This window comes from Sphaeramia orbicularis, chromosome 13 (assembly GCF_902148855.1).
Source record: "Sphaeramia orbicularis chromosome 13, fSphaOr1.1, whole genome shotgun sequence".
NCBI lineage: Eukaryota > Metazoa > Chordata > Actinopteri > Kurtiformes > Apogonidae > Sphaeramia > Sphaeramia orbicularis.
The window spans coordinates 40,138,489-40,165,595 of NC_043969.1; the positions used below are offsets into that span (position 1 = coordinate 40,138,489).

General features: G+C 35.3%; 1 protein-coding gene across 2 annotated transcripts; it reads left to right on the plus strand.

The window, feature by feature from the left end:
* The first annotated feature begins 1,728 nt into the window (after positions 1–1,728).
* On the plus strand, positions 1,729–26,971 carry pgr (progesterone receptor). 2 transcript variants are annotated; one of them, XM_030153128.1, is made up of 8 exons: positions 1,729–2,753; positions 6,797–6,906; positions 13,772–13,888; positions 19,956–20,261; positions 22,931–23,075; positions 23,189–23,319; positions 26,089–26,246; positions 26,357–26,971. In XM_030153128.1, exons 1-8 carry the CDS (start codon positions 1,855–1,857, stop codon positions 26,510–26,512), a joined length of 2,022 nt encoding a protein of 673 aa, XP_030008988.1. In that variant the 5' UTR covers positions 1,729–1,854; the 3' UTR covers positions 26,513–26,971. The 2 variants fall into 2 exon arrangements, with proteins under 2 accessions (XP_030008988.1, XP_030008989.1); XM_030153129.1 differs by having other exon boundaries at positions 26,361–26,418.
* Positions 26,972–27,107: the final 136 nt, after the last annotated feature.

Sequence of the window (27,107 nt, forward strand, 5' to 3'; positions counted from 1 at the left end):
TGATTGGTTCTTGAGTGGAAATCAATTGTTAATATTTATTTTTTGCATATTATCTCTGTGAAGTGAGAAATAACTAGTATTAGAATATGTTAAAATGTGCGAAAACATCAGATTAGCTGCATTAAACATGGTTTCATTACACTGTTTTCATATCACTTTATGATATTGGGTTTTAAATACATGTTTCTTTGCTTCAAGAATAAAATTCATGGTGTAGCTGAGTGGACATTTTTGTAACTCCATGAAAAACAGGTTGATTTTTAAAAAAAAAAATTCAATCACATTGTTTTTTTTCATGCCTAAAGAGGGATAAAAACACTCAGGAAAAAAAAAATCTTGATTAAGGTTCTCATAATTCACGCATGAAAGGGTTAAATACAGCCCAGTACCGTAATACTTTTTACAGCAAGAAACTGTAGTTGTAGATTACAGCAGAGTTACTGTAGAATAACAGTAACATGCTGGCAACTCTAGCTGCCAGTATTTTACTGTTACAGTCTACTCTCGTTATACCGCCAACTTCTGTTCACGGCCAAATTGGCGGTATAGCGAAAATGGCGTTACAACGGGTTGCGTCCATAATGTGCATGTCTTTACTATATGATGTCTATGCTGCCTCCGTTAACCCGTTTTAATTGCGTTTCTAAATAAATCTTGATTCTGTTATGTTGTAAGGGATCATTTAAAGTGGGGAAACATTTTAAGCATTATTATACCGTGTCGGGAAATGACACCCCATCCTCTTGAGGCTTTGGCTTAATCCCACGTCCTCTTCCCGACATCCTGACCTACTGAGTGTTCTGCGATAAATGAACGGTGGCCGTTCCGTAGACCTACTCGTAGCTTGTCGCGATCAGCATCTGGCGCGTTTGTTTCAGCGCATTGTTAAAATTTATGTGTACTCAATGGCAATCACGCTGGCGGTATAACGGTCAGGAAATCAATGGAATAAGTGTTGTTTGTGCATGGAACTGGGCTGGCGGATGGCGAAAGGCGGAAATGGCGGTAGCTAATGGAATAATGCATTGGGGATTTTTGTGCAATGGTTTTGGTCGGCGGTGAGCGAAAATGGCGGTATAACGGCGGGCGGTTTAACGAGAGTAGACTGTATTTAACGGTAAAATTTGTTACAGTCTATGTAAGACCAGAATGACTCCCAAACTGGTGCTGTGGTTCCATTTGTACCCTTTTAAGTACAAGCTGGTACCTCTACTTTTGAGAGTGTATGACTAGATAGTTTGAGTCTTTCTGGGTTAAAAAAAATTCATCCTGCGGCCGGATTGGACCCATTGGCCGGTCGGTTCTGGCCCGCGGACCATATGTTTGACACATCTGATTATATGTATTTGTCTTAAGCAGTTGGAGCTCATTCATAAACACTAGGGTGGAGACTGAAGCAGCAGTCTGCTCATCCTCATTGGCTGTGTTCGTCTGCTCTGAGCTGAAGTCCATACATTTGTTCAACTTGTCTCTTTTCTTGGCATCTGTTAAAGGAATGACTGTTTAGTCTCAAGGATTAAAAAAAATACTCTTGGACTTATCTGAATAAGAAAAAGAAGATTAAATCATCTTTGAAACATGACACCAAAAATCTGGCAAAATACTTAAAACGTTATTTATTGGTTGAATTTGTTCTTTTTTTTTTATTTTTTTTTATCACAAATGGACGGAAAATTAGTTTTCTTTTCTTTTCTGACCAGCTGTTAAATTACTGTGACTTATATCTCTGTGGAAAAAAGGCGAAGTCACAGCCTTTTTGGACGAGGAGGCGGATTACAGAAGGTCCGTGCGCCACAGCTGAACACGCACCGTCCTGTCTCTGCGCGCACTCTGGTCTCCGCCGCGCGCAACTCCATGGAAAGTAAACTCGACGGAAGAATGAGCACCATCAGCACCTCCATCTCAGATTCTACCGATTCGAGAGTATGTAACTCGATAGAAAGTGGATACAATGAGAATAAAGTATCCAACGAGTCGCAGTTTCTGCCCTGCATGTCCGCGTCGTCCGTGCGTAATTTTGGACACGTTGGCGCACTGGATCAAACTGGGATTCCAAGTGGCGCAGACGCACTTTACAGAGACTGTAACTTACTCGATAGTTCTCTTTCTGGAAAACACTTTTATGATCGTAGTAGTGATTTTCTCAAGTGTGACACCGTGCCGTGGGAAGATTTTATGAAAGTGCAAAGGACGAACGTGGGCGCGTCTGAAACTTTGCGCCTGTCCTCCTCAACCGGATCGTGTAAATACATAAAAGATGAAAAAGAGCCTTCTGTGATCATGGAGCCACCTTGTCCCAGCTTTGACGCACCATCCAACATCCCCCCTCTGGACCCCTGCTGTGAATCCGACGGGAAGCAGCCGCATCTGGGGCTCGGGGACGCGGAATCCACCGGTTACGCGGCTCCTCCACGGACGAACCAAGAAGGATCCCCGGGTTTTCTGATCGATCTGAACCAGACGGAGCCCCTTCCTCCTCCTCCTCCTCCTCTGGCCCAGGTGAGGACCGACTCCAGGTGTGGCGCATCCGGGAAAACCGGGATGAACTTCGACGCCAGTTCGGCTCAACAACTGTCCGTCTACAAGAGTGAGGTTCCCCGGTGGCAGATGCAGAGCTCACCGGCTGAGTCCCAGTTCTGGGGTCAGTCCACGGGGGCCAACGAGGACCCCTTCACGCACGGAGGAGGGTTCGATGGGGTCCAGAACCAGGCCATGTCTCAGAGGAACCCCTCACCTTTCACCTCATTCCCTGGGTAACTATAGTCTTCAACCTGATGCTCTGATATTTGACCCAAAAATCCTCTACTAATCTAAAATATTATGAACTTTTTAACTCATAAAGACCCGAAAAAATCCACCATCTACTGATCTAAACTGTTTAATACCTGTTGATCCACTAATTCTATCAATCCATTGAAATAATTGGTGTAAAATATAGTTTGTCATCTTTTCATGGTCATCAGATATGACCCATTTGGATGTTCAGAGGCTCCATAGTTACCATGGAAACACTGTTATCTTCTACAACACTGATTCACCAGTAAAACCCATGGAGTTGGATCAATGACAGTGGATGGAGACACTGGGTTTATGTTCAAATTGATGAGAGATTTTGCTGAAAAAGACTCTTTTTCTTCAGTTTTCTCTATTTTTGACCTAAGAACCCTTAACTTTACACTGAGCTTTTATGCACATACATGATGAGTGAATTAAATGTTGGAAAATACTTGATATTCTTTGAAAAAATAAAACAAAGACAAAAAAAAAAAAAATACAGAAGATGATATATATATATATATATATATATATATATATATATATATATATATATATATATATATATATATACAGGATGGGGAAGCAAAATTTACAATGAACATTTAGTTGTTTTTTCTCAGCAGGCACTACGTCAATTGTTTTGAAACCAAACATATATTGATGTCATAATCATACCTAACACTATTATCCATACCTTTTCAGAAACTTTTGCCCATATGAGTAATCAGGAAAGCAAACGTCAAAGAGTGTGTGATTTGCTGAATGCACTCGTCACACCAAAGGAGATTTCAAAAATAGTTGGAGTGTCCATAAAGACTGTTTAGAATGGAAAGAAGAGAATGACTATGAGCAAAACTATTACGAGAAAGTCTGGAAGATACTATTAAAGAAGAATGGGAGAAGTTGTCACCCGAATATTTGAGGAACACTTGTGCAAGTTTCAGGAAGCGTGTGAAGGCAGTTATTGAGAAAGAAGGAGGACACATAGAATAAAAACATTTTCTATTATGGAAATTTTCTTGTGGCAAATAAATTCTCATGACTTTCAATAAACTAATTGGTCATACACTGTCTTTCAATCCCTGCCTCAAAATATTGTAAATTTTGCTTCCCCACCCTGTATGTATACGTGTGTGTGTGTGTGTGTGTGTGTGTGTATATATATATATATATATATATATATATATATATATATATGTATATATAAAGATTTTTTTTTTTTTTTAATACAGAAGATGTAATATTAAGATATAATATTACAATAAATGGTGATCAACCACTTAAGGATGGTTAAATATGGAGAAAAATTAATTTGGGAACTGACATTAATGTCACACTTATCCACTAGTGAAATAAATCAGGTAAAATGCAGTTTGTCGTCTTTTCATCAGCATTAGATGTTTTTTTTAGTCTCTTGTGAACATAGAAACACTATTATCTTCTATAAATTGATTCACCAGTAAAACCCATGTTTGATAAATGACAGTGGGTCTACTTGCTATTTTTTATATTCAGTTAATTTAGCAGAAGTCCATTTTCTTCAGTTTTCATGTTACTTTGAGCTGAAATGGAAATCTAGATGGTAAATACCTAACCCCCCCCCCCCCCCCCCCCCCCCGCCCCCCAAAAAATTGTAATACTATAATGTTTATGCTCCGTTATTGATATATTTTGCTGAAAAAGACACTTTTTCTTCAGTTTTCTCTATTTTTGATATAATAACCCTCAACTTTACTCTGAGTTTTTATGAACATACATGATCAGTAAATTAAATATTGGACAATACCTCATTTTCATTGAAAAAAACACAAAATACAGGAGATAATATTGTAATAAATGGTGATCAATCACTTAAGGATGGTTAAATATGGAGACAAATTCATTTGGGAACTGACACTAATGTCACACTGGGTCCTTATGGGTGAATCACTAGTGAAATAAATCAGGTAAAATGTAGTTTGTTGTCTTTTCAGCAGCATTAGATGTTTTTTTTAGTCTCTGTAGTGAACATGGAAACACTATTATCTTCTGTAACATTGATTCACCAGTAAAACCCATGTTTGATAAATGACAGTGGGTCTAGATGCTATTTTTTTACGTTCAGTTAAAGATATATTTTGCAGAAAAAGTCCCTTTTCTTCAGTTTTCATGTTACTTTGAGCTGAAATGGAAATCTAGATGGTAAACACTTAATCCCCCCCCCCCCAAAAAAAGAGTAATATTATAATGTTATCTGGTAGTAGATGCTTGTTTTTAAGTAGAATTGATGACACATTTTGCTGTAAAAGTAACATTTCTTTCAGTTTACTCTGTTTTTGATGACAACCTTTGAATTTACTCTGAGCTTTTATTAACACTTACATGTTCAGTAAATTAAATCTAAGAAAATAAGTGATTTTCACTCAAAAAAATGCAACAGATAATATAGATACCATCATGAAAGTCTCTTTTTTTTTTTGCCTAAATCATCAAATATTCAATTGTGTTTCCTGAAAAATCTGAAAAAAAAAAAAAAAAGAAAAAGGGTAATATTATAATATCATAATGTCATATGGTAGTAGATGCTTGTTTTTATGTAGAATTGCTGATAATTTTTTTTTTTTTTTTTTTAAAGTAACGTTGCTTTCAGTTTACTCTGTTTTTCATATAAGCTTTGAATTTACTCTGAGCTTTTATTAACACTTACATGTTCAGTAAATTAAATATAAGAAAATATGTAATTTTCACTCAAAAAATCCAACAGATAATATAGTCACTGTTATGAAAGTCTCTTTTTTTGTCTAAATCATTAAATATTCAATTGTGTTTCCTTAAAAATCCGAAAAAAAAACAAAACAAAACAAAATATAATGTTATATGGTAGTAGATGCTTGTTTTTATGTAGAATTGCTGATAATTTTTTTTTCTTAAAAATTAACATTTCTTTCAGTTTACTCTGTTTTTCATATAAGCTTTGAATTTACTCTGAGCTTTTATTAATACTTACATGTTCAGTAAATTAAATCTAAGAAAATATGTAATTTTCACTCAAAAAATGCAACAGATAATATAGTCAGTTATGAAAGTCTCTTTTTTTGTCTAAATCATCAAATATTCAATTGTGTTTCCTTTAAAATCTGAAAAAAAAAAAACCCAAAATATAATGTTATATGGTGGTAGATGCTTGTTTTTATGTGGAATTGATGATAAATTTTGTTAAAAAAAAGTAACGTTTCTTTCAGTTTACCCTGTTTTCATATAAGCTTTGAATTTACTCTGAGCTTTTATTAACTCTACATGTTCAGTAAATTAAATATACAAAAATATGCAACAGATAATGGTATAGTCACCATCCTAAAAGTGTTTATTTGACAAAACTGGCTTTTTTTTTTTAACCTAAATCATCAAATGGTCAATTTCTGGTTATGTTTTTTGTGTTTCCTGAGATAAATAATTTAAGCAATTATTCTAGGAAGGGGACGATATTATAATAAATGGTGATAAATCACTTGGTCATAGTTAGAGGTAGAGAAAAATCCATTTATAAGTCACCACAAAAATAGGTGTAGGTCTTTATGGGTTAAATCACTTCAATAATCTACTGTATTAATGACATTTCTTGGGACACATTGACATTCTGAATCATTTATGACATTTTCGTCACCGAATAGACTATTATCACTGCCTGCATGTTTATTAGTCACTGCATAATCCCAAATTTATCAGACTATGACGAAAATAAGATGGTTTTTAGTGCAGAAGACAAGAGAATATGATGCTTTTCTGTCTTTTTCTTTGACTTGGTAACATTTCCACAGCTATTAAACATGACTTTAAAGTATCGAAGCTGCTTTTGCATGAATAGTTAATGATCCAAATCAGATATTTGTACTTGTAATGATTCCTTTTTGCTGCATTTGACCTTTTCTTAACATTTCAGACTGACTCCAGCTTTAGTTGGTGTGTTGGGTGCAGTCAGTACTAGAGATGATTTAATCCTAGGATGTTTTTTTTTTTTTTTATTCTCTTCCGTTCGCAGTATGCCGCCTCAGAGGCTGTGTGTGATCTGTGGAGACGAAGCATCTGGTTGTCACTACGGAGTCTTAACCTGTGGAAGCTGTAAAGTCTTTTTTAAACGAGCAGTCGAAGGTGAGGACGGAACAGAAACACTCAATACTTTTTCAGTTAAGTTCCAAGTTGTGTTTTTTTCTCCTTTTTTCTCTCCGTGCACTAGACTTTTTTTTTTTTTTTTTTTTTATTGCGTTGAAGACATTTTAACAGTTCTGCAGAAAAAAAAAAAGTACAAATCACTGTCACATTTACCAGAAAAATACACTAGAAAATAAGTAACAGTACTGCTTTTTCTGCTCCAACACGTCCAAAGTATTTAGGGTTTCTAAATACTGCACCACTGGTACCATTAAGTCTGTCATAAAAAAGAAGATTTTACTTTTTTACATGTTAATTTTTTTTTTTTTTTTTAATCTCCCTACTCTTTCTGCTCACTGTTCTGGGACAGATAGCATTTTTTTCGGAGTCAAAATTTGAGAATTTTCAGCAAAATATTTACATTTATAGCAGGGGTGTCAAACATGTGGTCCGGGGGCCAAAACCGGCCTGCCAAAGGGTCCAATCCGGCCTGCGGGATGAATTAGTGAAATGCAAAAATTACACTAAAGATTTTCACAATCAAGGATGTTAAAATAATTTTAGGTCAGTTCAATCTGAAGTGGGTCAGACCAGTAAAATACTATCATAATAAAGTATAAATAACACTGGGTTACAAAAAAAAATTTTTTTGCAAGTTGTCTAGGTTTTTTCAACTGAATTAGGACCATTTTGCACCGCTAAATCCAAAAATGACATCTGTTTTTCTCAATCAGGTCAGGTTTTTTTGACTTGATTCCTGTTAGGTACAATGGTGTATTCACCGCAGATGTAGCAGAATATGTCAGGCTTATTTTTGCAAGATCTTCTAGTCGAAGCCATTTCATTCACCTGTAATATTAAAAAAAACATTAATCATAAATTGGCAAAAGTAAAATCTTCAGAACTCGTTTATTGCAAGAAATATGAAAGAATTTTGTATCATATGATGTGAAAATGCCCATAAATGTAAGCAAAAATGTTAAAAAGCCAATATGTAGCATAGTTCAGAAAGTTGACCTGATTGAGCAAAATTAATGTGATTTTTGGATTCAGCACACCAAAATGATCCTAAATCAGCTCAAAAAACTTAAACAATACATTTGTTGTTGACCAGTGTAATGAAAACCACAATTTTTTTCTTTGTTTTAATGTAAAAACAGTAACATTACACAAACATTTTTACATTTACAGACTAGCCTTTTACAAAAAATGTGAACCTGAACAAATACGAACCTGAAATGTCTCAAGAGAATGAAATGTAATTGCACCAATATCCTGCCTGTTATTAAATGTTTTGTGTATTTGTGGATCCACTGTGATCTGTAAGTTGTAAGGAATGTCTGAAAATGAGAAGCTGAGGCAAAATAATGGCATAAATAGTTAAATTTACACTTTTTTTCTTAATAAATTTCGTTTTGTTCATGTTTTTCACATTTTTTTTAAAGGATACTTTGTAGATATAAACATTTTGATAGTATAATTTTCCTTTTTTCACTCTAAAACATAGAAACTAGGGATCCAAATTTTGGAATTTATGCTATTTATATATTATTGTATTAATATTTTAAAGATCCGGCCCACTTCAGGTCATATTGGGCTGTATGTGGACCCTGAACTAACATGAGTTTGACACCTCTGATTTATAGGCTACAACGAGTGGGGGTGCTAGCTTGAATGGTACCCTGTGCAAGACACCACTTTGCCCCCCCCCGCCCCAATTTATTTTTGGGTGGTGACATCCTCTACATACAGGTCCATCATGGTTCTTCTATAATAACGTACCACATTTCCCTCCCTACTCCCCCACTCCCACATTCTTCCGGGAATAGGGGGGGCAGCATAAGACGGATGCTGCCGTTAGTGGGGCTTTGTTCAAAAAAGTAAATTTTATTTATAGAGCACTTTTCACAGACAGTCACAAAGTGCTTTACAGTGCAAAGTACAAATAAACATTACAACTAAAATACAATTAAAATACCATTAAAACACAATAAAATACAATTAAAATACAAAAAAGGTTGAGAAACACTGCATTACACAATGAAAAACTTTTCACATTGTAATTTTTCTTACTTTTTTTTGGGGGGGGGGCATGTTGCTTCCCCCCCAGTAATGCTGCCCTGTGGAGCCGCACATAATGCACAAGCCAGAGACTGCCACAGGCTACAACTTTGATATTTTTGACAAGAAAACAAATGAAGAAATTAAAAAACTAAAGGTTTACATCTACAGGGTGCTTGTGCAGGTTTTGAACGTCTTAAAAAAGTATGGAATTTTGACAAGCTTTTTTCCAGACTTTACAAAGTCTGGAATTTTGTGTAAAAGTTTTTTTTTTTTTTTTTTTCAACTATATTTATTGATCGTTTTCAATGAACACAACAGACATTATATCAATTCGTAACAGTCAATGCGCAATCAAGAATGACATATCTGACTGTCAACACCCATCCCTTCCCACCCACCCAACCCACAGGCCAAAAAAAAAAAAAAAAAAATAATAATAATAATAAATAAATAAGGAAAAACATAAAAGAAAATCAAAAACAGAAACCATAAATAATGATAAAGGAACTCAAATCGTGAAAAAAAAAAAAAAAAAAAAAGGTAGTATAGTACACAGAAATAAGAGAAGAAAGGAAAAGACTACACATAATTTCTCATTCCCTCCTTTCCTCTCCTTTCCCCTCTTTGTCAATGATGTTTAATCATCTATATTCTGAGGAAAATTTAAAAAATCGAAATACCGAAAAAATGGATCCTAAGTGGTATGAAATTATTTAATTGAGCCTCTAAGAGAGAATCTCAACTTTTCAACCTTAAGATTGTAAAGCACCTCACGTACCCACCGGACATCTAACGGGGGATGGGAGACCTTCCAATTAAGTAGAATCAACCTTCGGGCGAAGAGTATCATTTTGTGTAAAAGTTTTAATAAAATATGGAAAAAAAGTTTCTCTCATAGTTAAATTTTAGAGTATGAATAAAGGCACGTAATCTTGTAAGATAAGAAATACATGAGGAAAGTATAGAAAAACCTGATATGATTTCTCTAAAAGGTTGGTACTGGAATGATTCTCTAGAAATTCATTTGTGTGCACTTTTGTGATTTTTATACACTGAACAAAAATATAAACGCACCACTTTTGTTTTTGCTCCCATTTTTCATGAGCTGAACTCAAAGATCTAAAACTTTTTCTATGTACACAAAAGGCCTATTTCTTTCAAATATTGTTCATAAATTTGTCTAAATCTGTGTTAGTGAGCACTTCTCCTTTGTCCTTTGCTGAGATAATCCATCCACCTCACAGGTGTGGCATATCAAGATGCTGATTAGACAGCAGGATTATTGCACAGGTGTGACTTAGGCTGGCCACAATAAAAGGCCACTCTAAAATGTGCACTTTTACTGTATTGGGTGGTCCAGGGGGGTCAGAAAACCAGTCAGTATTTGGTGTGACCACCATTTTCCTCGCACAGTCTTCTTCATGAATTCTCTGAAACAGCTTTGGAGATGGCTTATGGTAGAGAAATGAACATTCAATTCACAGGCAAAAGCTCTGGTGGAGATTCCTGAAGTCAGCATGACTACTGCATATTCCCTCAAAACTTGTGACATCTGTGGTATTGTGCTGTGTGATAAAACTGCACATTTTGGAGTGGCCTTTTATTGTGGCCAGCCTAAGGCACACCTGTGCAAAAATCATGCTGTCTAATCAGCATCTTGATATGCCACACCTGTGAGGTGGATGGATTATCTCAGCAAAGGACAAGTGTTCACTAACACAAATTTAGACAGATTTGTGAACAATATTTGAGAGAAATAAACCTTGTGTGTACACAGAAAAAGTTTTAGATCTTTGAGTTCAGCTCATGAAAAATGGGAGCAAAAACAAAAGTCGTGCATTTATATTTTTGTTCAGTATATATTTTGAAAACGTTTCTGTCAGTAAAACATAATTTACTGCAAATTATGTATTCATTCATTCATACATTTAGTAAAATTAACTTTTCTACTACACACAACAGGTACAATCTCAACCAAAAAAGTAGACGCACAAATGTAAAAGTACATAAAGTCAAGGTCTAGGGGGAAAAAAAGCAGTTTTTAAAAAAGTCTGGAATTTTCATTTGGATAAAGAACAAACACTCTGATCTATGAGCTAATGCTTATCTCAACAAGTGGTTCCAGGCACAACAAACCCCGCCCCTCGCACGTTTTGTAGCTTATTTTGGCATGGATCCAGCTGATGTCATCATGTCTATGCGTGTGCTGATGTCAGCATATCAATTGCCTCTATATATGTGTCAAGTTTGTAGTAAATTGAAACAAAATTGATGCTTTTATAGACATTTGAAATTTCAGCCATTATACAGTCACAGAAAAACACTATTAGACCTTCAAAAATCATCAAAAATAATGGTTATGCAATCCAGTACTAACTCCTGTGTGTATCATGTGACTAAAACAGACAAAAGAAAACATGGAATGCCTAAAAGCACTGTTTTTGTCAGTACAATGCCATAGATATTGATGTAAGAACTGAAGTGATTTTGGTTATTATCAAGAAAACATGGAAAATGGATAGATATCAGCTCTGAAATTAAACTACTATGAGCTATTTTTGTTGTTATCATTATATTTGACCAAACAAATGTACCTTTAGTTGTACCAGGAATTAAAATAAACAAGAAATTGAAGAAAACAAGGGAGGTCTAATAATTTTTTTCTGTGACTTTATGTTTATGTTTAACTTTGTATTAGTATCAATGATAATGACAAGTTTGCTGTAAAATTAGAAAACCACTTTTAATACATACTTAAGGTTTTATGAATGAAAACAAAATGGGGAAAAAAAAATCAATATTAAATGAAATAATTGATTTGGCAGTATCAGTACACTCATGGCCAAAAGTTTTGAGAACGACGTGACATGGTAATAATGTTTTTTTTTTTTTTTTTTTTTTTTGCAGAACTTAAAAAAATCCACTTGTTTCCAGGTCCAGTTTATTTCTATAGCACATTTACAACAACAAAAAGTGCCCAAAGTGCTGTACAAGGATATAGGTAAAGATACAAGATATAATTAAACTAATAAAACTATATAAAAATATATTGATATAGAAGATAAGATATACTAAAACTGACAAAACATATACACAGTTATAAGATAAATAAATAGTCTCTGGTGCTAACTTTAAAAAATCTACTTGTTTCCGGGTCAAGGTTAACTTATATCATCATTATATTTGTCCAAACAAATGTACCTTTAGTTGCACCAGGCATTAAAATGAACAAGAAATTAAAGAAAACAAGAGGTGGTCTAATAATTTTTTCCACAACTGTATATGTGCCAAGTTTGAAGTAAACTGAAACAAAATTGCCGTTTTTATAGTAACACAAAGAAGCAGCGTTTACCTCGAAACATTAGAACAAATGTGCATGTTGTATCTTAAAATCCGAAGCAAAACAAGTGGTGCCAGGCCTAACAAACCCTGCCCCTCGCATGGCATCGATCCAGCTGATGTCATCATGATGTCAGAATGAGTTAATTAGAAATGACGAATTTATGGTTGCTTTTATTTAACTGATTTCCCTGTACTTTATAATGTTAGGTAAATGATGAAAAAAAAAAATGTACCCGAAATGTGAAAAAATACATACGCCTTAGCTTTATGTCAATGATGTATAACAATTGCCTCTATATATGTGCCAAGTTTGAAGTAAATTGAAACAAAATTGATGTTTTTATAGAAATTTTGCCCATTATAAGTAAATAGGAAAAAAAAAAAGATTTGAAAATTTCATAAAAAATCGGAACTTAGGACTGTAAGAAAATATCAGTTCTGCAATATATTGCGATATTTCATGTCACAATACTGTATCGATATTAAAAATTACTGTATTGATATTTTTAGGTATTTATCCTGTTTTTCTTTTTTGTTTCTATTCTATTTATTATTATTTAACACTGTTTCATGAAACAATGTTAGTTCCTTTGTTGGGATTGCACAAAAATAATGTTATGATGCTAGTTCTGAACTAATAGAATATGAACATTTGAACGGGACCTTAAACTGTAACGTCTGTAAAACATAATTTGAGTTTGAACACAGGAAAATTTTGTGATACAGCGTCAGATCCTGTTGCGATCTAATAAAAATGTGTTTTGTATTTGTGCAGATTTCGGGTGTAATTCAGTTCTTCAAGGAAATAATCGTTGAAAAAAAAAGAGAAACAAAAATTGCCTTTTTAACAGCGTCATGATATATTGTATCGTGATCCTAGTATTGTGATTTGTATCGTATCGCCAGATTCTTGCCGATACGCAGCCCTAGTCGCTGGCAATGTATAAACCCAATTTGAGCGAATAGTTTTGTTGCTAAAGTGTTCACAAACCAAAAACAATACCCCTTACCTCCTCTTTTTTTTTTTTTTTTTTTTTTTGGAGGGTGGTAATAAATGTGTTCATTAATATGAGTGAACAAATGCCACTCCATTGACCTTCTATGGTTGTTGTTCAAAGTCATTAGCAGCAGTATCACATTAGCCAGTGTTCCCCGTGTTCTTCTTCCTGGACTTGTTTTTCTCGTTATCTCACATACGATATGTAAGAGCCGCTGTGTCTAACCACGGCCGTGTCACTCTGTCCTCACAGCCTTGCCTCTATCTAATTTTCGTCTTTAGATCCGTCCTCATGACGCTTCCACAGCGTGCAGTGAAGTGGAGTGGCCGTGTTAATACTCAAGAGCCCCTTCAGTACTTTTCCTCCTCATTATGTGCTGCTCCTTCGCCCCATGTACTGGAGAAATCAAGCGTTGTTAAAAAAATTGTGTGTATTGTCTGTTCTGCTTTTTCACTCGACAGGCCATCATAGCTATCTGTGCGCCGGGCGAAATGACTGCATTGTGGACAAAATCCGGAGGAAAAATTGCCCTGCGTGTCGCCTCAGAAAGTGCTATCAAGCAGGAATGATGCTTGGAGGTAACATTTGGTTAGATTTTGTATTTATTTATTTGTTTTTTTTTTTGCACAGAGACCTGTCTTTAGTTATTATTGATCTGTCTTAAATGAAATTATTAAAATGGTTTCACATTTTATTGAGATTTTACAACATAATACTCCAAAAAAAAACAAACAAACAAAAAAAAAATCAGATCTCATTAGAATGGAGATAAAACTGGAAACAAAAAGGCAAAATGAAAAAAAAAAAAAAAAAAAATGAAGCTAAGGTTTGTCGAAACAGGATCTTGGTGAATGTGGTGAATTGAGATATGGGTGCTTCTATGAAACTGTCTTAAAAACAGGACATAGGGGTTAAAAATTCAAACCAGATGTAGACTAATGTCATGAAGCAAGTTTGGAATAAAAAATAAATACTTACTGAGATAAAAGAGAAACTATTTTTCAGATAAAACACTTTTTTTCTGTTATTTTACATTATATTTAATACAAAAATCTGCATGTAACACAGCCAAAAGGACACGAAAATTACAGGCTACTATTTTTTTTAATATCTCTTTATTCTCTCACAGGTACATTTTGGGAATTGAACTAATTATGCAAGGCGGAGCGTTTCACAAAAATGGCCGCTGTTGCAAAATCTTTCACGATTTTTATGCGTTTAACTGGGCAGGTTCTGCATGTAACATCAGTGGACACGATGGGTTACACGCCAAACTTGGAATAAGACCGAGATTCATGAAAAACCCACATGTCTGGGTTAGAAAAACCACTAGGATCATCAAATTTAACACAGTGTCTTTATTTATAGCGGTATATAAGACTATTTACAGCCATGTTTTCCAGATCAAATGCACTGACACTTAGGTAGCTTTTCCTGTACCAATTTTGGTCCTATTTTTGGCCTCAATATTTGATTAAAAATTAATTAATTTTGGGATGGCTCAGAGTATTTTTTTTTTTTTTTGCATTAATCGGAGGTCATCATTAGGTACATCCTGGGGTGAAATATGTCTAAATTTCTCTTCTATTATTGGGTCTAAAAAGCTGGAAAAGTGCCAGATACCAAAATGTATCCAGTTGCATAGAAGCACTCCGATAAAAAATATAGTTAAGCATGTGTTTTCACTGCATGTTAAACAGAGAAACAGGAATATGTTCCATTATTAATGAAGTCTAGCCCATGCATTTAGGCCTTACACTTATTCTGATATAAGCCTAAGCATAAAACTACTGAAAGCCTCGAGTTAGGGTTCCATTAAAAGAGTAGAACGTGTGACAAGCATAAGTGGGAATGTCTGTAAGTGTTCAGATAAAAAAAAAAAAAAAGATGAATTCATGTTAAATAGCAAATGGAAGAGTTTTGTGGTTTTAAGAGGTTAGGGTGGGGTTACATTGAGTCAGGTTAGAAAGTGTTTTAGTCACATGTTCAACACAGAAACTAGAAGATATTCCCTGTCAAAAAAGTCTAATGTAAGAGTTTGGGTCTTAAAGTTATATATTATAACCCTATCTAACTTAAACCTTATCCATAGGGTTAAAAAAAAAACAAAACAACTATTGATCAATGCAAGGGTTAGGGATAGGGAGAAAATGTTTGTATGTATTGAAAAAAAAAAAAAAAAAGAATTACAGTTAAATCAGTTTTGGGAGGGTTTTAGGGTTTAAAGCAGGGGTGTCAAAGTCACTCTAGTTCAGGGGCCACATTCGGCCAAATTTGGTCTGAAGTGGGCTGAACCAGTAAAATAATAATATAAGAATATATAAATAATGTCAACTCCAAACTTTTCTCCATGTTTTAGGGTGAAAAAAGTAAAACTACATTATGAAAATGTTTACATCTACAAATTATCCTTAACCCTTTCATGCATTGTGGTCACTCCAGTGGACAGTTGTTCTCCAGCCGTTCTCTTGTATATTCATAGGTTTTGTTATTTTAGTTCCATATGAGCCAACACAGTGGACACTTATGCAACATCCCATAATACACTGCAATTCAAACCATTACTATAACTTTGCTGTTCTTGATAAACCTGATCTGCAGTAACATTTTTAAGTGTAAATCTGTTGTTATTTGTTAGACAAAAAGAGTTGTTTTTTGCATATTATATGAGGTAATAACTAGCATTAGAGTATGTTAAAATGTGAGAAAACATCAAATTAGCAGCCTTAAAAATGTTTTTATGTCATTGTTTTCATTTTACTCTCTGATATTGGGTTTTAAATACATATTTCTTTACTTAAAAAATTAAATGCATGGACATTTTTGTAACTCCATGAAAAAAAACAAACAAACTCCATCGCAATTTTTTTTTATGCCTAAGGAGGTATAAAAACACTCCAGAAAAAAAAATCTTGACTAAGGTTCTCATAATTCATGCATGAAAGGGTTAAAACAATGTGAATAACGTAAACAAAGTGAAATTTCTTAACAAAAATAAATGCAATTTTAATAATATTATGTGTCAGTTTATCATTTACACACGTGCATTACAACTCACAGATCACAGTGGATCTACAAATACACAAAATATTTAATAACAGGCCAAATATTGCTAAAATTGCACTTCTTAAGACATTTCAGGTTGCTTATATTTGCTCAGGTTATTCTTTTTTTTTTTTTTTTTTTTTTTTTGAGAAATGATAGTTTGTTTTAGTATAAATACAGTAAAATTACATGAAAATGTTTACATTTACAAAGAGAAAAATCTGGAGTTGTCATTATTTCTAATCAAAGTAAAATGATTGTTAATATCTTAGTGTAATTTTTGCATTTCACAAATTCATCCCATGGGCCAGACCAGACCCTTTGGTGGGCCGCTTTTGGCCCGAGGGCCGCATGTTTGACACCTGTAGTTTAGAGTTACATTTGAGTCACATGTATAATAGAAAATAGAAAATGTTCCCTGTAAAATGAAGTCTAATTTATGTACGTATATTGGCCTGATACTTGTTCTGTTACAAATCTAACCCTAAATCTGTCAATAACTTAGAATAGGAGTTCTGTGAGAAAAAAGAATGTTTCAAGGTGTTCAGATGAAAAGAAGAACGATAAGAATAACAGAAACAATGGTTTTAGAGTGTAGGGTTACGGGTTTGTTCAGGTTGTATTTCAGCCACATGCAAATGCAGAAACTAGATGTTAAACTAGAAGCACTCGGAGAGCGCAGACCTCCGCCAAGGCTGATCAGTGGCCCCCCCCGTGGGCCCCCCCACCCTCGATCACCACCAAAATTTAATCATTTCTTCCTTATCCCATTTCCAACAAACCCTGAAAATTTCATCCAAATCTGTCCTTAACTTTTTGAGTTATGTTGCACACTAACGGACAGACAAACAGACAGACAGACAAACAAACCCTGGCAAAAACATAACCTCCTTGGCAGTGGTTCAGTGGTTCTTAACCTGGGTTTGATCGAACCCTAGGGGCTCGGTGAGTCAATCTCAGGGGTTCGGTGGAGGTCGGGCTAGGTCCGTGTATGTAAACAAACGGCTTTGGAGACTCTTTCTCTGATTGACATCCAATATACGCGGTGTATTGTTGTTGCTTATAGCACTACAACACACCCGGAAGTGTTTATAATCTCTCCCACTCGTCTGACGATGAATTATTTGAGTATTTTCCACATCGTTATGACTTTTGCTACTTCCTGTTAACCACGGAGGCAGTCATGTAGCGTTTGTTTACATTTTTTGGTCACCGCACTGGTCAGTTACAATCATGTGACGACCGACGCACCGTCGCGGATGGAGAAATCGTATTACACTAAAGCCGAGCTAGTGCCGTAATAAAACAACGATCACAAAAATACTGAAGGAGTACAACCAGAACTTCTTTTTGATACACTATATGCAATTATCTTTTTTTTTTATGTCAAAATTGCGTGGTTCGGAAAGTTCGGAGCGAGATGAAACGAAAACCGGGTTGACCTGACGGCCTACATGTGATTCGTGATGACACGCCCCGCTTGGCCATCACTAAAGAAGGGTTCGGTGAATACGCATATGAAACTGGTGGGGTTCAGTACCTCCAACAAGGTTAAAAACCACTGTGTTAAATACATGCATGTAGGTCTTTTACTGTAATAAGTTTAAGTCTAACTCTATGTGTAGCTTTAGGTTTAGGGAAGAGTTTATGGTTTAGGGTTGGGGTTCAATTGGAGCTCTGTTTGAACTCATGTGGTTTTGGTTTCACTCCCATTTTAATCTATTCTTGTATTTTTTTTCTTTTTATTTGGGTTGTATTTATTCTTCTGTATAGCCCTTTTTTCTTTATTTAACAGTTTCTATGTCTTTAAATCTATTCGGTATTTTATTCTTCTATTTTGGTTTTAATTACACTGGGTTACAAAAAATGTTTTTTGCAAGTTGTCTAGGTTTTTTTAACTGAATTAGGACCATTTTGCACCGCTAAATCCAAAAAATGACATCTGTTTTTCTCAATCAGGTCAGGTTTTTTTTTGCTAATTTGATTTTGAAAAATTGGATCTTCTCACAAAATATAATAATTAATACCAAAATAAGATTGGTAAGCACACTTTATGAAACTTGTGACTTGATTCCTGTTAGGTACAATGGTGTATTCACCGCAGATGTAGCAGAATACGTCAGGCTTATTTTTGCAAGATCTTCTAGTCGAAGCCATTTCATTCACCTGTAATATTAAAAAAAAACATTAATCATAAATTGGCAAAAGTAAAATCTTCAGAATTCATTTATTGCAAGAAATATGAAAGAATTTTGTATCATATGATGTGAAAATGCCCATAAATGTAAGCAAAAATGTTAAAAAGCCAATATGTAGCATAGTTCAGAAAGTTGACCTGATTGAGCAAAATTAATGTGATTTTTGGATTCAGCACACCAAAATTATCCTAAATCAGCTCAAAAAACTTAAACAATAAATTTGTTGTTGACCAGTGTTATTCTTCCGTACAGCACTTTGGTCCACTGCAGTTGTTTTAAAGTGCTTTGCAAATAAAGTTGGATTGGATTTAAAAAAAAACCCAGAGGATGTTCTCTTCCAAATCATGTCTAATCTATGCATTTCTTGTACTATAAACTCAATCCTGATCCTAAACCTGAATAAAAGGATTCGGGTTAGGGTTACGTCTGAGTCCTGATGGTTAGGTTAGGTTCTATTTCACCCACATGTTAAACAGTAAATAGAAGATATTCCCTGTCAAATGCACTCATTTTGGCCTTGAAGTTCTTCTGAGTCCTATCATATGCAAAAGTTCGGGGAATTCTTACTTACAGTTAAAGTTACAGGGTGGGGAAGCAAAATTTACAATGAACATTTAGTTGTTTTTTCTCAGCAGGCACTACGTCAATTGTTTGGTAAGAAGGAAGGAAGATGGAAAGAAGAGAATGACTATGAGCAAAACTATTAGGAGAAAGTCTGGAAGTGGAGGAAGCAACAAAAAACGTACCGAAGCTTTTATTAAAGCTCTCAAATCCAAAATCCTAAAGGATCCAACCAAATCCATGAGAAAAATGGCAATTGAACTTGAGGTAGACAACAAGAGCGTTAGAAATGCAGTAAAATATGATTTGAAGTTCAAATCTTACACAAGAACACCAAAACACTTCAATCATGCTTATGGCCGCCTTCTAGCCCAGATCTAAACCGTCTGGATTCTGCTATTTGGGGCGTTTTAGAACATGCTACCAACAGAACATCACACAGCAATGTCGACTTTCTTAAAGATACTATTAAAGAAGAATGGGAGAAGTTGTCACCCGAATATTTGAGGAACACTTGCGCAAGTTTCAGGAAGCGTGTGAAGGCAGTTATTGAGAAAGAAGGAGGACACATAGAATAAAAACATTTTCTATTATGTCAATTTTCTTGTGGCAAATAAATTCTCATGACTTTTAATAAACTAATTGGTCATACACTGTCTTTCAATCCCTGCCTCAAAATATTGTACATTTTGCTTCCCCACCCTGTAAATGTGGTTCCTATGACTCAAATTGTGTCTCTACTTTGCACAGGAAGGGAAAATCACCAAATCTGTGACACCTTAGAAGCACAAATCATGTTCCCTCTCATCAAATCTCACCAGACCTTGTTTTCATGTCACAGGCAGGAAACTGAAGCGCTTCGGGGCCTTGAAAGCCTTGGGTTTGGCCCCGTCCCTGATGTTCCAGTCGCACTTGGCCATGTCAAACGACAACCAGGCCTTGACCTCCATGTCTTGTATACCGGGCATCCGCGAGGTGCAGTTCTCCCAGCAGATCATCAATATCCTGGAAAACATCGAGCCGGAGGTCGTGTACTGCGGTTACGAAAACTCGCAGCCCGAAGTCCCCCACCTCCTGCTCAACAGCCTCAACAGGCTGTGTGAGAAACAGCTGCTGTGGATCGTCAAGTGGTCCAAGTCTTTGCCAGGTAATGGCTCACCGAAGCTCAGGGTCACTGCAGTCGTCGCCATGGAGACCCAAAGGCGAGGCTTGTTTGAAGGTCTTAGTCGTAGCCGCTACTGGATGCAGAGCTTTGTAAAGAGACTCCATATGGGTTAACATCTTCTAATTGACACAGGAAAAGAAAACTGGGACAAAAATTAGTGAAAAACAGTAGTGGAATGAAAAAGATTTACACAATATTTTTTTTTTTTAACCCAATCTCAAATATTATCATCATATAATTGCGGATAAACTTTTTTTTTTTTACAAGGTGTTGCTGCAATCAGGCAGACACAAACAAATGCAATTTCTTTTTTTTTTTTTTTTTTTTTTTAATTATTATTAACAAGAAAAATAAAAGTAAATTCTTGACAGTTTCAACAATCTTGCTGAAATATCCAGTTTTGACCTCGATGGAAGTGAGCATGTGCAGAAAGCAGCAACACTTGGCAGAGTCCAATGACTTAACAAGGTTCCTGCAGGTTTCTACAAGTTAAATTTAAGACTTTCTAAGACTACGTAGAACAGAATTCATGCCCATTTCATAGCCATACTGGCAAAAATTTGTGACTTCTAGAATTTAGCAAAATGTATTTATCTAACCCTAACCCTAACCCAAAGGTGAGGCTTGTTTGAAGGTCTTAGTCGTAGCCGCTAATGGATGCAGAGCTTTGTAAAGAGATGAATATTATGAAGTGACTCCATATGGGTTAACGTCTTCTGAGTAGCACAGGGAAAAGAAAACTGGGACAAAAATTAGTGAAAAACAAAAGTAGTGGAATGAAAAAGATTGACACAATATTTATTTATTTTTTTAACCAAATCTCAAATATTGTCATCATATAATCGCGGATAAACTTTTTTTTTTTGTTTTACAAGGTGTTGCTGCAATCAGGCAGACACAAACAAATGCAATTTAAAAAAAAAAAAAAATTATTATTAACAAGAAAAAATGAAAGTAAATTCTTGACAGTTTCAACATGTGTTTTATTATCTTGCTGAAATATCCAGTTTTTTGACGGAAGTGAGCATGTGCAGAATGCAGCAATACTTGGCAGAGTCCAATGACTTAACAGGGTTCCTACGGGTTTCTACAAGTTAAATTTAAGACTTTCCAAGACTATGCCATACTGGCAAAAATTTGTGACTTCTAGAATTTAGGAAAATGTATTTATTTACTTCAACGCCTTGACTCCCACCGTTCCAAGTTGAATTGATTTATTGTACAAAGTGCAGTGAGCTTCAAACATGTTCCAAGGTTATAATAGTTTTGGATTTTTCATTCCAGTTTAGTTTTATTTAGTTTTGACTTTTTTGTCTCTAATTCAGTTAGTTTTAATTTGTTTTTAGAGCAGGTTTGCTAGTTTTTATTAGTTTTCATCTTTTTCTAAATGCTTAGTTTTAGTTTAGTTTTAGTATTAATTTTAGTTTTGTCGTATCTTTTCTCTTCTTCTCCGTCGTATTCAAATAAATCCCAGACAGGACTCTGCTGCTTTCTCCCAACTTTAGTCTCCATATTTCTAGGTAGAGTGTGGACCAGAAGACGACTGTAAACCACAAGTGACTGACCGTGACATGTCGTATGGTGCCGCCAGCTAAAATTGCTAGAGCGAAATAGATCGTTTTCGTATCTATCCGACATTGACAAAGACAAAAACAAAGGGAATTTTATCCATAATTTTTGTACATTTTAGTTAGTTTTGTAAACACACAATACAATTTCAGTTAGTTATCATTTTTTCTTTTAATTATAGTTTTTATTTATTTCAGTTAACAAAAATGTTTTTTCAATTCTAGTTTTCGTCATTTCATTAGTTTTCGTTAACGATAATAACCTCAACATGTTCCCCTCCATTCGTGTCAACCAGATGGAGAATAATCTTTTCTCCAACCAGGCATTACTACATTTCCACTTCCCCATGCTTACTTTTCATTTGCGAGCTGTTCTTTAAACTTGCCAAAGTCAGCTTTCTTGGGCGACTAATAGCTACACGTGTTGAATGTTCTGTGGTCATTTCTGTGAAATTAGCGATAATTGGTTCCTAATTACCTCCACTAAGGAATGGCGGAGGTTATGTTTTCATCGGGGTTCGTTAGTTAGTTAGCAAGATAACTCAAGAAGTTATGGATGGATTTTGATGAAATTTTCAGGAAAAGATGATACTGGCACAAGGAACAAATTGTTGAATTTTGGTGGTGAAGGGGGGGGGGGGGGGTGATCTGCCTTGGCGGAGGTCTGCGCTCTCTGAGTGCTTTTCTAGTTTCAGTATAAATTATCGGGTTGGAACAGGTGGAACTGAGTTGATGAATGTTACTTTCTTTGCTTTTTGGACATTTAACAGACACATTTAAACACAACACAGTCAACAAGTTCATTGCAACATTAGTTAAGACCTACCATATCAAATGTAATACCTTTGAAAGACTTTTTTAAGGTATTAAATGCAGATTTGGAAATTCAAGACCTTTAAGACTTTTTAAGAGCCTGTGGGAACCCTGCGTAAGAGTGATTCTTAATGCAGTATATCACAAATGCATGGGGTGTCCAAAAACCTTTTTCCACCAGATCCCAGAGGATTATGTCACACTTCTGTAGCATTCATGCAACAGGCTGCGTTAACAAAGCTAATTTAATGTTTGTTTGATTTCTTTAAGGATTTCGTAACCTTCACATCAATGATCAGATGACCCTGATCCAGTACTCCTGGATGAACCTGATGGTGTTTTCTCTTGGGTGGCGTTCCTTTCAGAATGTCACCAGCGAATATTTATACTTTGCTCCCGATCTGGTTCTTAGCCAGTAAGTCAACTCCTGAACCCTTATTTTGCTTCTGATTTTAAGATACAACATTCACATTGGTTCTCATGCATTAAATGTTTTGAGGTAAACACTGCGTCTTTGTGTTTTTATAGGGAGCAAATGAGGAGATCCCCGATTTACGATCTTTGCCTGGCAATACAGTTCATCCCTCAGGAGTTTGCGAATCTTCAGGTTTCTCGTGAGGAGTTTCTCTGCATGAAAGCCATAATATTACTCAACACAGGTATAAGACAGAGCACCTCTGTAGGGACAAGCAGACTCAAACATACTTTTTCTTGCCATGTTTTCAACTTCCAGTTTAACCTCGCTCAGAAAACAGTGTTTCAAGTGTAAAACTTTGGTGACCGTCTTCCATAAAGCTGCACAAAGGGAGTTCAGTACACGGACCTTGACAGAATTTATGTAGCAGCTGTTATCAAGGACCAGTTGTGACTTAATGTAGCAGCATTTTACCTTCATCACTGACTGTTATTTAGTTATCTGGGTGCTTCTGTGAAACTGGTCCTAAAATCAGGACAGAGGGGCTAAAAATTCAAACAATATGTAGACTGATGTTATGAAGTAAGTTTGGAAATACTGTGGGTCTATTTTAAAAAGAAATATTTACTGAGATAAAAGAGAAACTATTTTTCAGATATAACATTTTTATTTGATGCACGCATACAAAAATCCGTGTGTAACATTGTAAAAAGGACGCAAAAATTATGTGCTACTATTTCTTGAATATCTTTCTATTCTCTCACAGGTACATTTTGGGAATCGAAGTAAAATATGCAAGGCCGAGTGTTTCACAAAAATGGCCGTTGTTGCAAAATCACTTGCGATTATGTTTAAATGGGCAGGTTCCGCATGTAACACTAGTGGACACAATGGGTTACACCCAAAACCTGGAATGAAACTGAGAAAACCTGCATGTCTGGATTAGAAAAACCACTAGGATCATCAAATTTAACACAGTGTCTTCATTTATAGCGGTATGTAAGACCGTTTCAAGTGATGTTTTCAAGATGAAATGTACTGGCACCTAGGTAGCATTTCATGTCCCAATTTTTGGCCCCAATATTTTATTAAAAATTAATTAATTTTGGGATGGCTCAGAGCAAGTTATCTGAGGTCATCATTAGGTACATCCTGGGGGAAATGTATGTAAATTTCTCTTTTATTATTGGGTCTAAAAAGCTGGAAAAGTGCCAGGAACCAAAATAAACCCAGTTTCATGGAAAAACCCATCTGAAATATTCTGGAAACAAAATCTATAATATAATCTACAACCCTGGTTCAGAAAAAGTTGTGACGCTATGTAAAACAGAAATAAAAAAAGGAACGTAATGACTGGCCAAACTCATAAACCCATATTTCATCCACAATAGAACACAAAAAAGATACCAAATGTTAAAACTGAGAAAATGTACCCAATGTACCAAAAGTTCCTAGAATGGCCATGTATCATCCCCTCTTATTTATCAACAGTTGATGAACATCTGGGACTGAGGAGACCAGATGCTGGAGCTTTGGGAGAGGAATGTTGACTCATTCTTTTCTGATATATGATTCTAGCTCCTTAACAGTCTTGAGTCTTTGTTGGACTGGAATATTTTGTTCCATTATCTGCTAAATATTTTTAACTGGTGAAAGGTCTGGACGTCAGTCAGGCCAGTTTAGGACCAGGACTCGTCTACAATGAAGCTACGTTGTTATAATAGATGCAGTATGTGGGTTAGCATTATCTTCCTGTGATATGTGAGGACTTCTCTTGACGTCATCTAGATTGGAGAATATGTTGTTCTAAAATGTATATATACTCTCAAGATTGATGAAAACCTGCCCATTCCGTAGTCGCTAATGCACCCCCATACCATCACCGATACAGGCCGATACTGATAACCAGCTGGATGGTCACTTTCGGCTGTCCACGGTTTCCAAAAACAATTTCACATTTGGATTTATCTGAAAACACAACAGTTTCATACTCAAATGAAAAGATGGGAGTATTTTTGACGATCAGTTTTAACGTTTGATGTGTTTTCTATGTTTTATGTTGAGTAAAATATGAGTTTGAGATTTGCAAAACATTGTGGGGTCAGGGAAGGGGGGGGGGGTTATTTTGTCACAAATGAACAAGAAAAAAAACTTTTATGAATACCAAGTCAATGAAAGCTTTTTCTGGCATATTATGGCTTTAATTTCTGACTTTTTTTCTCAGAAATTTACCACATTAGTCACAGACAGAAAGTTACTTTTTATTTTTACATTCATGAGTTTAATCTTCCAGAATTCCTGATTTATTTCTTGAATATATAAGACTGTCTACTCTTTGAGAACTGTTTTTTCATTTTATCTCAGAGAGTTACGATTCTATTCTCATAGAGTTCATGAGTTTTGTCTTGTAAATAAATTGATTTAATCTCAGAGGATATCCAAGAGAATATTCAAGTTTTTGCCTTGATATTTGGTATTTCATCATGAATTTACAATGAATATTTTTTTTGTGTTTCTCTTCTTGTAAATTTATGACTCCGATATTTGAGAATTTCGAGTTTTGTTTTTTTTTTTGGTTTGTTGTTTTGAGTTTAGACATCTTTTTTTTTTTGGTGAATTTTTATGTTGTTTTGTTTTTTTATTTTATTGTCCAAGTTTTGCAGCTTGCATTTTTACGGCAATTTTTCCTTGTAAATTCCTCAATTGAATCTTTTTGAATATATGAGGTTTTTATTTAATTGCGTTCAAAGTTCACCTGGACTGGTTTTGTTCTTGAAAACGTTTTGTTTGTCATCCAAGAGACTTCATCAGTTATTGACTTCATCAGCTTTTTAGGATTAGACGAAACATTTCAAGGGCAAAAATCAGTCCAGTTGAAATTAGAAAAGACGTAAGGATGATTTTCTTTCATGATTTTTATCTTTATCCCAATTCTTCTCTTCAGTTTTTCTCCACCCCAGGCTTGTAAAACTACCTTGTATTGATCCTGATACTATGTTCTGTGTGGTCTCAGTGCCTCTGGAGGGCCTCAAAAGTCAGGCGGCATTTGAAGAGATGCGACAAAACTACATCCGAGAACTATCCAAAGCCATCCACATGAAGGAGAAGGGCGTGGTCGCCAGCTCCCAGCGCTTCTACCACCTCACCAAACTGATGGACGCCATGCACGATGTATGGCTGAGTACAACTACCTACTATTAACTCATTATGTGCCATAAGATAAACTCCTACATTCCAGCACCAAGACAAACATGAGTCCCTCTTTTTTTTTTTTTGGACAGATAGTGAAGAAGGTCAACCTGTTCTGTCTGAGCACCTTCATCCAAGCAGACGCCATGAAAGTGGAGTTTCCAGAAATGATGTCAGAGGTCATTGCCTCCCAGCTTCCCAAGGTCCTGGCAGGCATGGTGAGGCCGCTCTTATTCCACAGCAAGTGACGACGCCAACGACTCTGGATAGGTTTTATGACTGGATCCTTCTCCCAACGTGTACTGGAGACTTCACGGCCTTCGCTAATGTAGTCAGTTGAAAGTCAAGTTTGCCAGATTGCCTCAAATATTCCTTTAAGGTCATACAAAAACATGTTTCCTAAAAGTGTTTTTTTTTTTTTTTTTTTTTTTTTTTAAGTAGAGATATATATGGTTTAAGTTGGTAAATAAAGCTCCTCTGTAAAAGGCTGTTAAGATCTGGTGTAACCGTATTCCACATCCACTTACCACTTGTGACAGATGGTACCAGCTTGCATAGAGGACCACTAATGATACTAATGTGTTTTTAATTAAGATGCTAAATGAAAAGAAAAGAAAATGTTTTAGTCTGAGAGGCACTGAGGCAGAGAAAGTCAGCATATATAATTCAGGGAAGAGTAAATTAAAAAAAAAAAAAAAAAAAAAAAACAGACCATATGCCTTAAAGAATTAAAAATCCTGATATAAGATTGTAAGACATGTGCTCAAGTAAAGTTTGTGTCTGTAAATATACACATATAAGTATATAGTTGCGTAAAAAATTATTAGACCATCGAAAGTCATC

What these genes read in the sequence shown, in the direction of transcription:
- pgr (XM_030153128.1), top strand. Translation starts at nt 1,855, where the DNA reads ATGGAAAGTAAACTCGACGGAAGAATGAGCACCATCAGCACCTCCATC. An exon ending in CCTTTCACCTCATTCCCTGG is followed by an intron (nt 2,754 to 6,796) that starts GTAACTATAGTC and finishes TTCCGTTCGCAG; the next exon opens with TATGCCGCCTCAGAGGCTGT. An exon ending in CATAATATTACTCAACACAG is followed by an intron (nt 23,320 to 26,088) that starts GTATAAGACAGA and finishes GTGTGGTCTCAG; the next exon opens with TGCCTCTGGAGGGCCTCAAA.